The 13,872-nt window shown below is 38.0% G+C and overlaps 1 protein-coding gene across 23 annotated transcripts in view; it reads right to left on the bottom strand.

Annotated features, from left to right (window-relative positions):
• TPK1 (thiamin pyrophosphokinase 1) overlaps positions 1-13,872 on the bottom strand; it is a 325,524-nt gene that overhangs the window by 61,304 nt on the left and 250,348 nt on the right. For all 23 annotated transcript variants that reach the window (XR_010829321.1, XM_066992164.1, XM_066992163.1 and 20 more), the window contains one exon: positions 5,507-5,618. Coding sequence is in view for 22 of the 23 variants with exons in the window: in XM_066992164.1 (XP_066848265.1) it covers positions 5,507-5,618 (112 nt within the window). In the remaining variant the exon portion in view is untranslated. The remainder of the gene's footprint in view (positions 1-5,506; positions 5,619-13,872) is intronic.

The raw sequence follows: 13,872 nt of genomic DNA, 5'->3' as shown, positions 1-13,872 counted from the left end.
TAAGCCCAACTGAGCTGTGTTCATCGCTCCTTTAATGTATGCCAAATGATCTTTTTGGTTCAAAATCATTTCACGCAATGCTAAGCAATGCCCTCACTGTTGTCTTTGCTGACTTGCAGTAACCCAGTAGGATGCCAGACTGCCACCATCAGAACATCTGCTTTGTTGGAAAAGTATTTCAGCAGGCCTTGCCTTGTAATAAATGATGTGACCCTGGAAGGCAAACAGCAGCACTCCTGCAGGCAAATAGCTTGCAAAAGGTCAAAAACGCCCAGAGCTTTGGGAGCAGCAGCATCACTTCTGTCACTCTGCACTACCCAGGGTCTTAGCGCTGCAATGAATAGGGAAAAGATAAATTATCAAAGATCTGCAGACAGATCCCAGTTGATGGACTGGGAAGTCTTCTACCAGTGAAGAATGAGAAGAGAGGGAAGGACAGGAAAGCAGAGGGGAACAGTGAACAATTCAGCTGTGAAGCTTTTTCACTTTGCCGCTGAAAATGGACCTCCTCCTGTAAGTGCTGCTTAGTTTGCCTCACAGAATGAACTGGGGCAGCAAAGTGTGCCATATACACTATTTCAGTTATGAAACAGGTTAGAGTGCTTACAGAAACAGCTTTGCTAGATGCATAGATGTTCGTCTTAATTTATTGCGTTTTCCAGAACCGTCCCTCACCCTCTTTTTTTTTTTTTTTCCTTAGGGAGTTACTTCTTTTCTTTCATCTTTTAGTCTCTGCCTTTCTCCTAAAACATAAAAACCCACTGCTTTTGCAACCTGTTTGTCCCATCTGCAATGCCCAATGTCAACACAACTCCAATGTAGTGACAAAACAGTGCAAACATTTCACTTCTACTAACAAGGTAAACAGCATCAAAAGGATTTTGAATCCTGTTTTTCTACCTGTGAAGTTAGTTGTCAGTGGATGCTCTGCTGCTACAGTTAGAGGAAGAAGGTCTTGCTCCTGTTGTTATTGCTATTGCCATTTGAAGTGAAATGACTGGCATTCTTTTGAATTGGCAGCATTTTACAGCAATTTAACTTCCTGCCTAAAGAAGCCAATTTGCATGAAAATTATCTGGAAAGCACAATCATATACACACACATTTATATATATCTATATGGTGATATTTTCAGTACAGGCATGACATACAGCATATCAAAGGCCAGAGGGATGAAGAGTAAATTAGCTGGTGAGATTATTTTCTACAGTAATTTACTAGAAAAGGAACCATTTCTGAGAAAAGTCTACCATTACCCTCCAACCTCTTCTATGGTGAAAACTGCAGCTGATTTCTGCCTTCATTCTCATTCAAGTTCCATGAAAGCACCACTAAGGACCTAAATAAGCATGCTGGGTAATTCTGGCATTATTGGATTTTTCTTTACTTATTTATTAGGTATGGGAGCTGTTATCAGCAAGCAGCCAGGTGAGTCAAACTAGACAAAGCATTATCTGATTCCTGTGCTGTAAATCAGATTCTAATAGAGAAGAGATCTGTATCCCTTTGGGAGTGGAAAGAGTATGTTTATAATGTGTTCTGAATGTGTGCTGCACAATAGCAAGTATGGATAAAAATATTTTCTCTAATCAATTTTCCACTTTATTCTCCAAGTTCTTTCACCCATAAGATGAGAACTAAAATGAATGTTCTGTTTTTGCCAACTAAGACATGCATGCATAAAAGCATGCATACATGTTGCATCCTCACACAGAAACACAAAAAAACTGAATTCTGCAATATTAAAAGTATAATCAAGACATCAAGTGCATTTGTTTCTGAGCTGGCAGAATAATTTACAGATCTCAGGTTTATCTAATTCAGCCATTAAAGTGAGAGCCTTGGTATCCTACTTGCAACCCCAATACAGCTTCTGTCTTAGGCATTTATCCTTGTCTTTTTCTATTCAGATGCTATGAAGTCTCATGACAGCACCTGTAGATTAGACACAGATAACGTTTGACTACCCCTTGAAGGTTTTACACATTTTAATCAGCAGAGTAATCCAGATATGCTCACAGAGAAATCTTTGTTAAACATTAAAAACCTTGATGCAAAGCCAGCTCTTTCTTTCACTGCAGTGTTATTTGAATTTTGAGTTGCTGGAAATTATTGCTTGCAAAAATGAGGGCTTCCCTCACACCTAACCTATCAATTTTCAACTGTTCAGACAGAACCAAAATTCTGAAAATAGTTTACAACCAAGGAACTTAAAAATATTTTGAGGACTCAAAAATTAGTTTAAAAACAAACAAACAAACAAACCTAACTTGTTAGATCACGTTCTATTAACTCCATGACAAAATGGGGAAAAAGGCTTGTCATATCGTATTTGGATTGAAAATTTCTTCCATGATTTACACACCAAAATATGAATTTATAACCAAATCACTTTATTCACTGAGGTTTATGAAAGTATGTCATAAAAATGCCATTAATAAGCAAACAGGGAAAGCACTGTTGCTCCCAGATGTCAGCATCAGTGCAGATATCCAGGTCAGACTTCAACGTCTTCTCATTCCCTTTTCTTGCCAGATGAGCCTTCACTTCTCTCCATTGCAAATTACAGGAGGACTAACAATTTTATAAGTAATAGCAGAAGGCAGCACAAAAGCCAGGAACACAATGAAAGCTAATATCAAACTTACATTATCTGAATATAAGGCTTATTTACTAGGAAAAAAAATGTGAGTCACAATTAATGACATGCTTTATTTGAGATATTGGTTTCCCTTTTGAGGATGCAACTACACTTCTATTTGTTTCATCAATATCTGAACAGTAACCTGATTCAAAATTTGTATTTGGATAAGTAAAGTTTAGCTCCAGTCACCTGGAAACAAGATCAATTTCAGGTTGTAATGGCTTTGGTGTCTCAGATAAATTAAATATCTTCAAGGAATAACAGATTATTTTTGGTTTTATTTATCTGTGATGATAATGCAGAGAAATAATTTCTTCATTTACGACCTGTGAGAAACATGAATACTGAGTCTGAAAGTATAGCCTGTAACAGGATGCAGCGTACACATCACTAAGGAAAACATAGTAAATGTCTGAGGTTTCCTCTAAGTGATGGAGAACAACAACGACTGGGAGAAGAAGGGATGGTGGTGTCACGTTAGCACAAAACAACAGTCACTTAAATACTTTTTTTTTGTCTTCCAGAAAAAAGAAAGACCGAATTAAGTGTAATAAAAATCCCAGTAGGTCCATATCTAGCTATGCCTCTTAGGAAACCAAGGAAGTCTAATATAGCATAATTAGAATGCTAAACATTGAAGAAACTGACTTCTCAAGCCAATCCTAGATATGAACTATTACTGCTTTTTACCACTGCACCTCATGTTCCCCTCAAACTGGTACAGGTAGACTAGTAAACCCTTTCTTCTTAAGGACGTGTGAAAAACTTTGTTTGAAAGAACAAAAATCTCTTTTTTTTTGGTATAGGCTGACATTTAGTTTCAACAAACAAAGGCAAATCATGATGTCAGGAGTAACAAAGCCATGTAATTTGTGATAGCAGACAGACCACCTTTAAAATTACCATCTTTCTAATCAGCACCTTGTAAAACTGATTAAATTTATGACATTAAACTCCAAAAAAAAATCTGATGTATCTAAAAAATAACCTGTTTTATAACTATTCAATTAAAACCACAAGAAAGGACTGTAGCCTCACAGAGTCCACCAGATTTTGATCCACAGCCTTTTACAAAGTGATAAAAGCTTCAAAGATGTTCTCTTCATTAATGTAAGGCTGGTTTGAGCTTCTTTCACCTCACTCTGCAGGGCAGACAATTCACTGAGAAATGGGTAGTCCCTCAGTGCAACTGGGCATAAAATTCATTGCACAACAGGAGAGGAGCAGATGAAGATCCAGTAACTTACTTGTCAACTATACTTAGTACAAATGAAAATATTTGACTTTTTCAACTTAAGAGAACTGTCCCTTACACCATACATTTAGCTCTCACAATCCAGTTTAAGAGACTAAAAACATCACTAGCCAGACAGCTCTCCATCCCTCCATCTGGCAAGTCTCTCATATCATGAAATTAATGCCATATTTGTATCTTTCATCATACTACTTAATTTCACATACTCAAATCCTCTGTGGAACAAGACACTCCCCAGACTAGCACATAGGCTGCTGGCCAGCACAGTGGGTAAACCTCAGATTAATCATCTGCCAACAGGGGCAATGCTCGGCAAACTCTGACAACCATGTGCCCTTTCTACACTTTCTACATGGAATAATAGCTCTAAAGTCTGGCCATGTACAGCAGACCGCAAGATCAGAGCCTGAAAATTACTGCTTTGCTTCCCTTAAGTTCTGACGAAACCCTATCTTAACATAAATAAACAAACAAATAAATAAATAAATAAAAATCCCATTATTTTCTTCAGTAAATACAGCCTGAATGACTCAGTGTGGGAAGAGAGAGCAGGTGGATGATTAGATCTTTTTTTCTGTTTGTCAAGAAACTTCCTTTCTCTACAGATAGATGTCCCAGTTCCAGACCAAACACGCTTTTCCCACTTTAGAATGAGAAAAAGAACCATAGAATCACAGAATGGGTTGGGTTGGAAGGGACCTTAAAGATCACCTTGTTCCAAGCCCCCTGCCATGATCAGAGACACCTCCCACCAGACCAGGTTGCCCAAGGCCCCACCCAGCCTGGCCTTGAACACCTCCAGGGATGGGGCATCCACAGCTTCTCTGGGCAACCTGTTCCAGTGCCTCACCACCCTCACAGTGAAGAATTTATTCCAAGTATCTAATCTAAACCTACCCTCTTTTAGTCTAAAGCCATTCCCCCTTGTTCTGTCGCTATAGTCCCTGACAAATAGTCCCTCTCCAGCCTTTCTGTAGCCCACTTTAGGAACTGGCAGGCTGCTCTAACGCCTCCCTGGGGCCTTCTCTTCTCTAGGCTGAACAACCCCAACTCCCTCAGCCTGTCTTCATAGGAGAGGTGCTCCAGCCCTCTGATCATCCTCATGGCCCTCCTCTGGACTCACTCCACAAAAGAAAAAGATGTAATTATTCAGAGCTGACAAAAAGACAACATACATAAAGCATTTCAGGGGAAGTGACGTGGCTTTAATAATCGGTATCATGTTATTATTTGTCTGTTTTAACTTCAGGGCTTTTAACTAGGAGTTAGGCACTTGCAGCTTCCCCTCCCTGGAGAGCAATGTATCAAGATGGTAACGTATCATGACCCCAGCAAATGCTCTATTAAAACAGCACAATGACTCTCAAATGGAAAACACATTTCTGCCTGCAAAATCTCAGTTTTAAATATAACTCACTTTTTTTTTTTTTTTTTAAATTTCATTTCTAGAAACAAATGGCCTGTTAGGGATCCAGTGCCACGCTCTGCCTTGCAAACACCCAAAGCCCTTCGGCACCGGCGAGGCTGGCATAAAGGCCGGGTTGGCCAGCAGTGCAGAGGTGTGCAGCTGTGACGACAAGCCCACCGCCCGTGAGGCACCTGACTTACTGAGGTTCCACCTGAGGCCGGTGGTGGTGACGCTGTCGCAGGGGTTCCCGATGGGGATGAGGCCGCACCAGGCGCCTTCCAGTCCCGTGTCCACTCGCAGCTCGTGCTTGCCCTGCAACACAGAAGGGCCTGAGGTCAGTGCAGAGTAACATGCTTACACAGAGTAATAACAGCCAAGTGAAGTTAATACACATTTTTTTGTGTATACCTAAGGGAAATTCAACTTGTACCCATCATTACGGCACATATGAGAAGTGGCAGCTATGAATGACAACAGGTTTGTGGCCAAGCTTTTACAAAGTACTCAAAGACCCCAGGTGAACATCTTCCAGATATCAGCATATAAACAGTCCCAGTGAAGAGCAGATAGTGGAAATCTTCCACAGAATGGAGAGAAAGAGCTAAATTTCAGAGTCCTGGCACAGTTTTTATTTTAAGAAACTAATTTGTTTATTGTGACTAGCTACAACAGCAAACGAAAAAAAGTGACGAGATCAGTGGAAAATTCATACTCTGGTCTTTTCTGCATAGGTAATTCATTCTTTCAAACAAACGTGAGCTTCATCTGGAGGAAGGTTAAGATTCTTTAGAAATATGGGTTTCTTTGGGGTTTTATTCTCTTGTGGATCCACAGGCAAGTTAAATCCTTGAGCATGTCTTTTGTACACAAGTTCTTCATCACTACAAATAAAATCAGATCTGCCTATTTTTTAATCTACCAAAATAAAAAAAAAACCTCTGAACCCCCATGCATTATTCAGTGAGTATGTTACTAAGCAAGAAACCAAGGTCTTATAACAAAAGAAAAAAGAAACTGTTGAAGGATAAATCTCATAAACATCCAAAACAGCAAAAATACTTTCTCACAGATTTTAATTTGGGGAATGTACTTAAACTTTTTTATTTGTGTCCTGTCTGTCCTCTCATAGTCTCCTTCCAAATGCCTCTGCAAATTTAAAGTCACTAGTTAGAAAGTCAAGACTGGAGGCAAAGTATCTTATTACTGAGATGCTGATATCTGAGGTGTTTGACAGATTCTCCTGTTAATGCCAAATGCATTATGAAGAAACAACTTCAATACATGTCATGCTCTCAGTTAACAAATGAACCTTGGAAAAGCTGTCAATTAGGCAGTATTGGATTGCATAGCTTACGCCTGTTTGATTGTTTGCAGGGCAACGTGAAAACCAATCCAATATCATCTATCTTCTCAGGGTGTCCAGCTTCATGTGGTGATGAGCCATGTATTCCTATAGTGGTTGTGAATGCTTTCCTGCCAAATTCAGAGGTGTAACAAATTCAGGCTTGATAACCTTTTAGCTGTGCAATATGCCATGCTACTTCTTTCCTGCTGTATGGAGAGAGGAGGAAAAGGAGAGAAGTACGAGTGCAAGCTCTCTCATGAGGCAATCACAGATATTGTCTATAACGATGCTGCCGATGAAGGAGTGAACAAAGGAGTGGGATTGTCTGTTCTTGCTGAATGTACATATTGCTGTTGCTCAGGGTTATTTGAGGAGAAAACTCACTGCATTCATCTATTAAAAAGAGAGGTAAAAGTAACTGGCCCAACAGAGAACCTAATCAAGCTCTGTATTACTCAAAACTGTGCCTACCTATTATTAACTTTGCATTTTTCATTTTCTGACATTTTGGCCCAGGTTACTGAATTGAATCCGTATCTATAAGAAATTTATGTAGAAATCTGTCTTTCTGTTCTCAAGAAATAAATCTTTAAAACAAAAGATGCCATTATCAGAGGCTTGCCAATATCCAGGATTGGATTAAGAGTCTTTCAATATTTGATACTTCCCTAAAATGCCATTTCACACTTCCTCATGATTATGTGAGAATCTTGACTTCCTTCCCTAATAAGGCCAGTTTCTAGCCCTCAACAGTAATAGTAATTTCAAACTAGGAGCCCAAACGGCTAAATCCAAGCCAGCAGGTAGGCAGGAACTAAAATATTAAAATTCAGATTATTTTTGTAAAAAAACTCTCAGCTGTTAAGCCAAACTCATGGCTTGGGGATTGGTTTACTGTTATTACACAAGACAGAATTTAAGACTTTTATTTATTTAAAATAAATCAGCAAAGGACCTTATTATTATTAGGGACAGTGGGGACAGAAAATGGAAATGATCATTGGGAAAAAAACAGACAAACAAAACAAATGAACATCTAATTTTTGCCAAAAAAGATAAACAGCTAATGCATTTGTCCAGTAAGGCTCTAAAGTCAAAGCACTGCAAGTCTGCCACATGGGAAATTAGGTGCCCAAGCTTATCTTGGAGTTTGCAAGTACAGATCTTTCAACCACAGAAGATGGAACTGTTATTTACAGGAGAAAAGGAGGTTCAGAACTTGTAATTTGCAAATACAAGTATTAATTTGTTCTATTTAAATCTCTGTGTTTAAAGGAACAATTATATACTGGCACTTACAATATAAAACTCTGTTCAGTTTCTGCAAAACTCAAAGTTCCAAAATTAGGATTAAAAAAGAAAACCAAAGTCTGACTAAATAAATCCCTTGCCCTCCTCAAGTGTTTTCTCTCTGCAGGAGGTAACTGAAATATTTTCACATTTTAACTTAAGAATCAAATATTACCATGTTTGAATGTTACTGGTGATAAAATAATGGCAAATAATACAGCTGCATTGATTTTTATCTTATTAAGTCAGTTTTGAAAAACATTGATCAATCGTCATTATTGATTTTTTTTCTTCATTTTGTCTGTCATGCCAGGAAATAAAATCAATTTCTAAGTTCAGCAATAAGAAGAAAATGTCAGAAGATATTTTTAAGAATACTTCATCCATATAGGTTAAACCTTCTGTTTTGATCCCGATGTCTTCTGTTATAAGAAAGCATTTAAATAGTAGTGGTTAAACACCCCCTCACTCCAACACTTGTTGCTGAGGAAGGACTTAACACCATAGTAGTTGTTCTCTGTCACATCTCATAAGTCAAATGAATAGAAGCCTGACTGCAAAGAACTCATATACCTAACACTACCATATCTGAGACTGTAACACACTAAAATCCTTAGTCAAAAGCTTGCAAGCTCAAAAGCGTGTGAACAACATCAAGACAAATGCTGACAGATGCTATGCGTGCTCAGGTAGCCTGCTGGCACTTCATGAAAGTATAAAGAAATGACTTATCCAAGTGCTTTCCAGACCAAACATATTGCAATAAATGTATACAATAAAATAGATACCAAGTAAGAAAACACAATGAAAGAGAGAGATAATGGGAGCTGATCTCCAGTAGTGCATTCTGAAGGGATCTAAAGGGGAAAAACGTGGAACCTGACGGGTTAGAGCTGGACACAGAAGAGAGGCATCAGGCCAGTTAACAAGATGCTGAGGAGGAATAAGGAGTCAACATTAAATTAAAAAAAAAGGGGGGGGGGAAGAAAAAGAATGAATGAATGAATGAAAGAAAGACAGAAAGAAAAGGAAGGAAGGAAGGAAGGAAGGAAGGAAGGAAGGAAGGAAGGAAGGAAAAGAAAGGAAGGAAAAGAAAGACAGTAAAAAGAAAGAAAGAAAGAAAGAAAGAAAGAAAGAAAGAAAGAAAGAAAGAAAGAAAGAAAGAAAGAAAGAAAAAGAAAGAAAAAAAGAGAGAGAGAGAAAGAAAGAGAGAGAAAGAAAGAGAGAGAGAGAAAGAAAGAGAGAGAGAGAGAAAGAAAGAGAAAGAAAGAAAAGAAAGAAGGAAGGAAAGGAAGAGAAAGAAAGAAAGAAAGAAAGAAAGAGAAAGAGAGAAAGAGAGAAAGAGAGAAAGAGAGAAAGAGAGAAAGAAAGAAAGAAAGAAAGAAAGAAAGAAAGAAAGAAAGAAAGAAAGAAAGAAAGAAAGAAAGAAAGAAAGAAAGAAAGAAAAAGAAAGAAAGAGAAAAGATATTAATAAACAGATCTTGGAAAACTGCTGCAGGACTAGGAGAGGTGAAGTGTAATGGGGAAGGAAAAGGAACCAGTCACACAATTAGAGGACAAACTAACCTTACTCCAATTTTCAGGCTGCCCTGGTAGTTTGTCCAGTAGAAATAAATCTACTGAATAACTTAACTCTTAAAAGTCATAAGTGGTGTATTCTCACCTGTGTCTACTGTGACATCTGGGGCAATGGAGAAACAGGATTTCTTGAGATCTGACCAACAGCTCTAAGATACCTCTTCCACTAGCTAGATCTTGTTTTCCATAATCTTTCAATAAAATGTCTTTTTATACCAGCTTTCTTTCAATGATTACTCTATAGATGGCAGCACACACTTGAAAACAACAACAACAGCAAAAACCTAAATACAGATGTCATAGTGTTACCTAGGGAAAAGGCAAAAACCACAATCTGTTTTAGTATATAAACATCTGGGTGCAGAAAAAGTTACCGGATAAAATAATCAAATGGGTGGAAATTAACACCATCACCAAGGACTGCAGCAGATTGGAGGAGGAAAGAAACAAGGATGAAACCAAGCTGAGAACATTTATGTTAAAAATCAAGTATCATGATTGGCAATAAAAGAAAAAGTTTCAGAAATATTTCTACTACTCATTAGTTGTGCAGGTACTTGACTTAACAATAATAAAAGTTTTTAGGCTGAGATTCTGGGCATGATAAATACAGCTAAGTTTCCCAAAAGGATGTATTTAAGAGCTATTTTATTGTAACCCTAACACAGTGCCAAGTTACTATTACATGCATGCTACTCCCAGCACATTATCTGAGCCAACAAAACTTTTTGCTACTGTTGAAATAGAAGTATCCTCAGCTCCAGTGAAAACTCAGAAGTCTAAAAGCTCTTGTGTATCATATCAACGGCTGCTTAAATCAATCGAAAACCCAGCAAATTTATTGTACTTTGAAACAATATTTAAAAATTCTGGACCTGATCCTGCTGACGCTTACTATCTTATGTGGGTAGTGCTCCTGTACTGAAAAGGATGGGCTCGAGAGTATCAGTTATTTACAATACAGAGCCCCATTAATCCTACCCTTCAAGAGGAGCACTTCATAAAATGACAATTCTACAGTGAATAAAATCCCAGGCAGTACAGAGAGAATAAATTATAATCATTAATAGACCCAATTAATGAACACATCTGCTACAAACCAATTTATGACAAGGGTGTAGAAAGAAATCCCTGTGGAGGTAAGTGCCACTAAAATGAATAGATTTACTATACCCTGAGGTTATACATTTAAGAGGTTGCAACTGTATATCTAATGTACAAATTATCCACAAAGAGCAAACGATCCCACAGTTTTACACATTCACACACTTTTTCTAAAGGCCTAGTAAAAGCCTCCTGAGAACAAACTTCTCATGTAATCCCAATGACGACACGTTTCAATCAAGCACATGAGGTGCATCCTCTGTTTGCCCATTACCTGTTGCAGCAGGAGTAAGTAAAACAACTCTCTACTTTCTATCTTTCGCCGTCTAGCTTACATGACTGACAAGAAAACAGCAATCACAGGTGCAAAAATGCAGAAATATATGTCTCTGGAGACGGCAAGCTGTTAAGACTGTCAGCAGCATAGACACTGCTAACACACACAAATGAAGGGATGAAAACACTTTATCAAGCAAATAATATATCTGGAAATACAAAAGTTACATTAAAAGGGAGTTTTGGTAGTTTCACAGATATAACTTAAAGACTAAGAAATGCCATAAATGCTTGTTCCTGTTCTCCTCTGAATGCAATTGCAAAGAAATGTTCATTCTATTGACACTTATGTTGAAAAACAGGTGACATTCTACATTTTTTTCAGTCTGCCATAAACCAATGCAAAGCACACCACAAATGCAGAGTGAAACTCTGATAATCAAGAATGGTCTGGACGTTCTTTACATTCAAACAAAGCCTACACTGGCCAAGTCTGACATTTTATCCTTGAGCTTGTGAATTTGATGCCTTATCCTCAGCAGGCCCATAATTACAGATTTAATTAGCATTTTTAGTGATGCCTTGAAAAAAAATCAGAACCATTTTCCTTATATCCATTTATGAGCGTACAGAGTATAATCGATTGCGGATAAGAGGAAAAAGTAGACAAGCTGCTGAAGATTTCATATTGTCTGTATAATTATTATGCAATGTTGCAGTTAAATTGTCAATCTAGAGGGGCCTTTACTAAGGAAGGGCACTAATATTCTGTAATTCCTAAGTGATGAAAATTACAGCATGATCTTTCTCACTATCCACTAGTTTATCGTACCTTTAGTGTCACTGCTCATTCTACTCAGATAATCTCTTCTACCTAGGCTACATTCTCTAATGCCAAGGAAAATAAGAGAAGTGTGGGAGTTAATTTAAAAGACAGGATACTGTTTACCTAATTAGTGGCAAGAAACTATTTCTTCTCCATAGCACTGAATTACCAAGTATTGCTGGAAGGCACTTTTATGCTATGTAAAATACATGGGATTTTTATGTGAGTACATAGTTCTACTTCACGATCAAGAAAAATGATCAATAGCCTACTAGCCACTATCACTAGTTTCTTCCACTCCTCAATCTACATCCATGTGATGCTCATTTTTTTATTTTTATTTTTTTAACATGTTGTAAGGTCCTGCAAATCACGAATCCATAAATCCTCTTTTATACCACCATTTTTTTAGTAGAACTTGTTTCATATTGGGGGTCTTCACATTAGGATTAACAGATTCATAAAGGCCTGTTCTTTGCAATTTCTTCCTTGGTGCAAACAAACTACTGGGCAGAGTTCTTTGCATTGAGCAGGAAAACTTCACAAATTCTCTCTTTTCTCTGATTTCTCACTGTTACTGTCACACTTATCTACAAAAGAAAGAGGCTTAAAGTAGCAAAGCAGGAACTTTTGAGACACAATTCTTAGCACTCCCAGAAATCAAGAGATCTCTGTGCTACAGGAGGGAATTGTTGTTATTAAAAAGATATGCATTACCCCAGGATAAGAAACCATACCTATTCTTAGTAGATGGGGCAATAGTTTCTGCCTTATACCAGGAGGTTTTGAAGAAGAGTTATACCCCAGACCTTGTGCTTGGAATTACTGCTTCTCTCTACACCTGTGAAATTCAAGAACCTGGTTTTCAGGTCAGGAAGAACAAATATAACTAAAGACTCCTCAAGCTGGCCATTCGTACTCCCCCCCCCCCCCCCCCCCCCCCTTCTTTTTTACACCTTCGCCCTATTTTCAGTAGTAGCCAGATGGATATTATTGTCCACACACAAATCCTTTTTTTTTTTTTCTTGGAATAGGTGGTGGGGAGACAGAATACTGTACTATCCTGAACTCTGCCTTCCTCCTTTCTGAACCGCACTTGTGTGCGAAAGTCTATTTGTGCAGCCTTTTAATAATGGATAGAGCATCAGTTTCCTTGCATTTCAGTGGGGACTGCACCCACATCATCAGTGACAAAGTTGATCCTCAGAATACAGAGGAATATTCACAAGTACACCAAAATCATTCAAAGTAGGCCAGCCTGAGTCCTAAATCTTTGACAGTGATATCTTACCATAAACCTGGCATCTTTTCTCACACGACTTTGAAACTCTGAAAGCTGAATGCATCCTTCCAGCACCCCATTTGTCATCAGAGCTATAATTCTGAGAGAGCATCCCAGAAGAGTTATACTGCTATATTTAAAATACTACCAAAGGAGGAAAAAAAATGTGCTGTGTAGCAGATAACAAAAGAACAAAATCCCCATGTGACATTTATCTTCTGCCTTCCTTGGACCTATGTGGACGACCTCTTGCATCCCCCAAATGAGTGTTCAAAATTATCAACATGCTGACAGCACACTCTGCTTCAGCATGACATCCCTTCTTATTTACAGTTTGAGAATGAAATAGAATTTGCACCCATGAAACAGGGGACCACTATAAAACAAGTAATGCTATAGCAAATACAAAGTAATATAATGCAAGAAGGAAAATCTTGACATAAAAACAGAAAGTAAGGGTCAAAAGAATGGCACATCACTGTAAAAACAATACACAGCTCACCTTGCCAAATACACAGAGGCTGGAACAAGTAATACTGCGTATTTAGGCCATTTGACTCACATACATTGCATTTTCCAGACATAAAAATTTTCAGTCCATTTCACACAACAGCAAGTCAGAAACCATCTTCTAGAAAAGGGGCTGAACCCTCATATAAAACAGCAGCTTTGCTAAGTCAAATCTACTTGCAGCCTGCATTATTCAGATAGCAGAATCTAATTAGGATCTTTTGTGACAAATGTATCAAAAAAAAAACCAACATAAATGTGAGCTAAAGAGAAAACATCTGGCCAAATCCTTGAAAAAAATCAAAAAGCTAAGCAATTAATTTCAAGCTACTTAAAGTACTAATAAACCTCAGGA

This window comes from Anser cygnoides, chromosome 2, assembly GCF_040182565.1.
Source record: "Anser cygnoides isolate HZ-2024a breed goose chromosome 2, Taihu_goose_T2T_genome, whole genome shotgun sequence".
NCBI lineage: Eukaryota > Metazoa > Chordata > Aves > Anseriformes > Anatidae > Anser > Anser cygnoides.
Note: the sequence above shows the minus strand (reverse complement) of the source record. Positions and strands in the feature narration are given on the sequence as shown.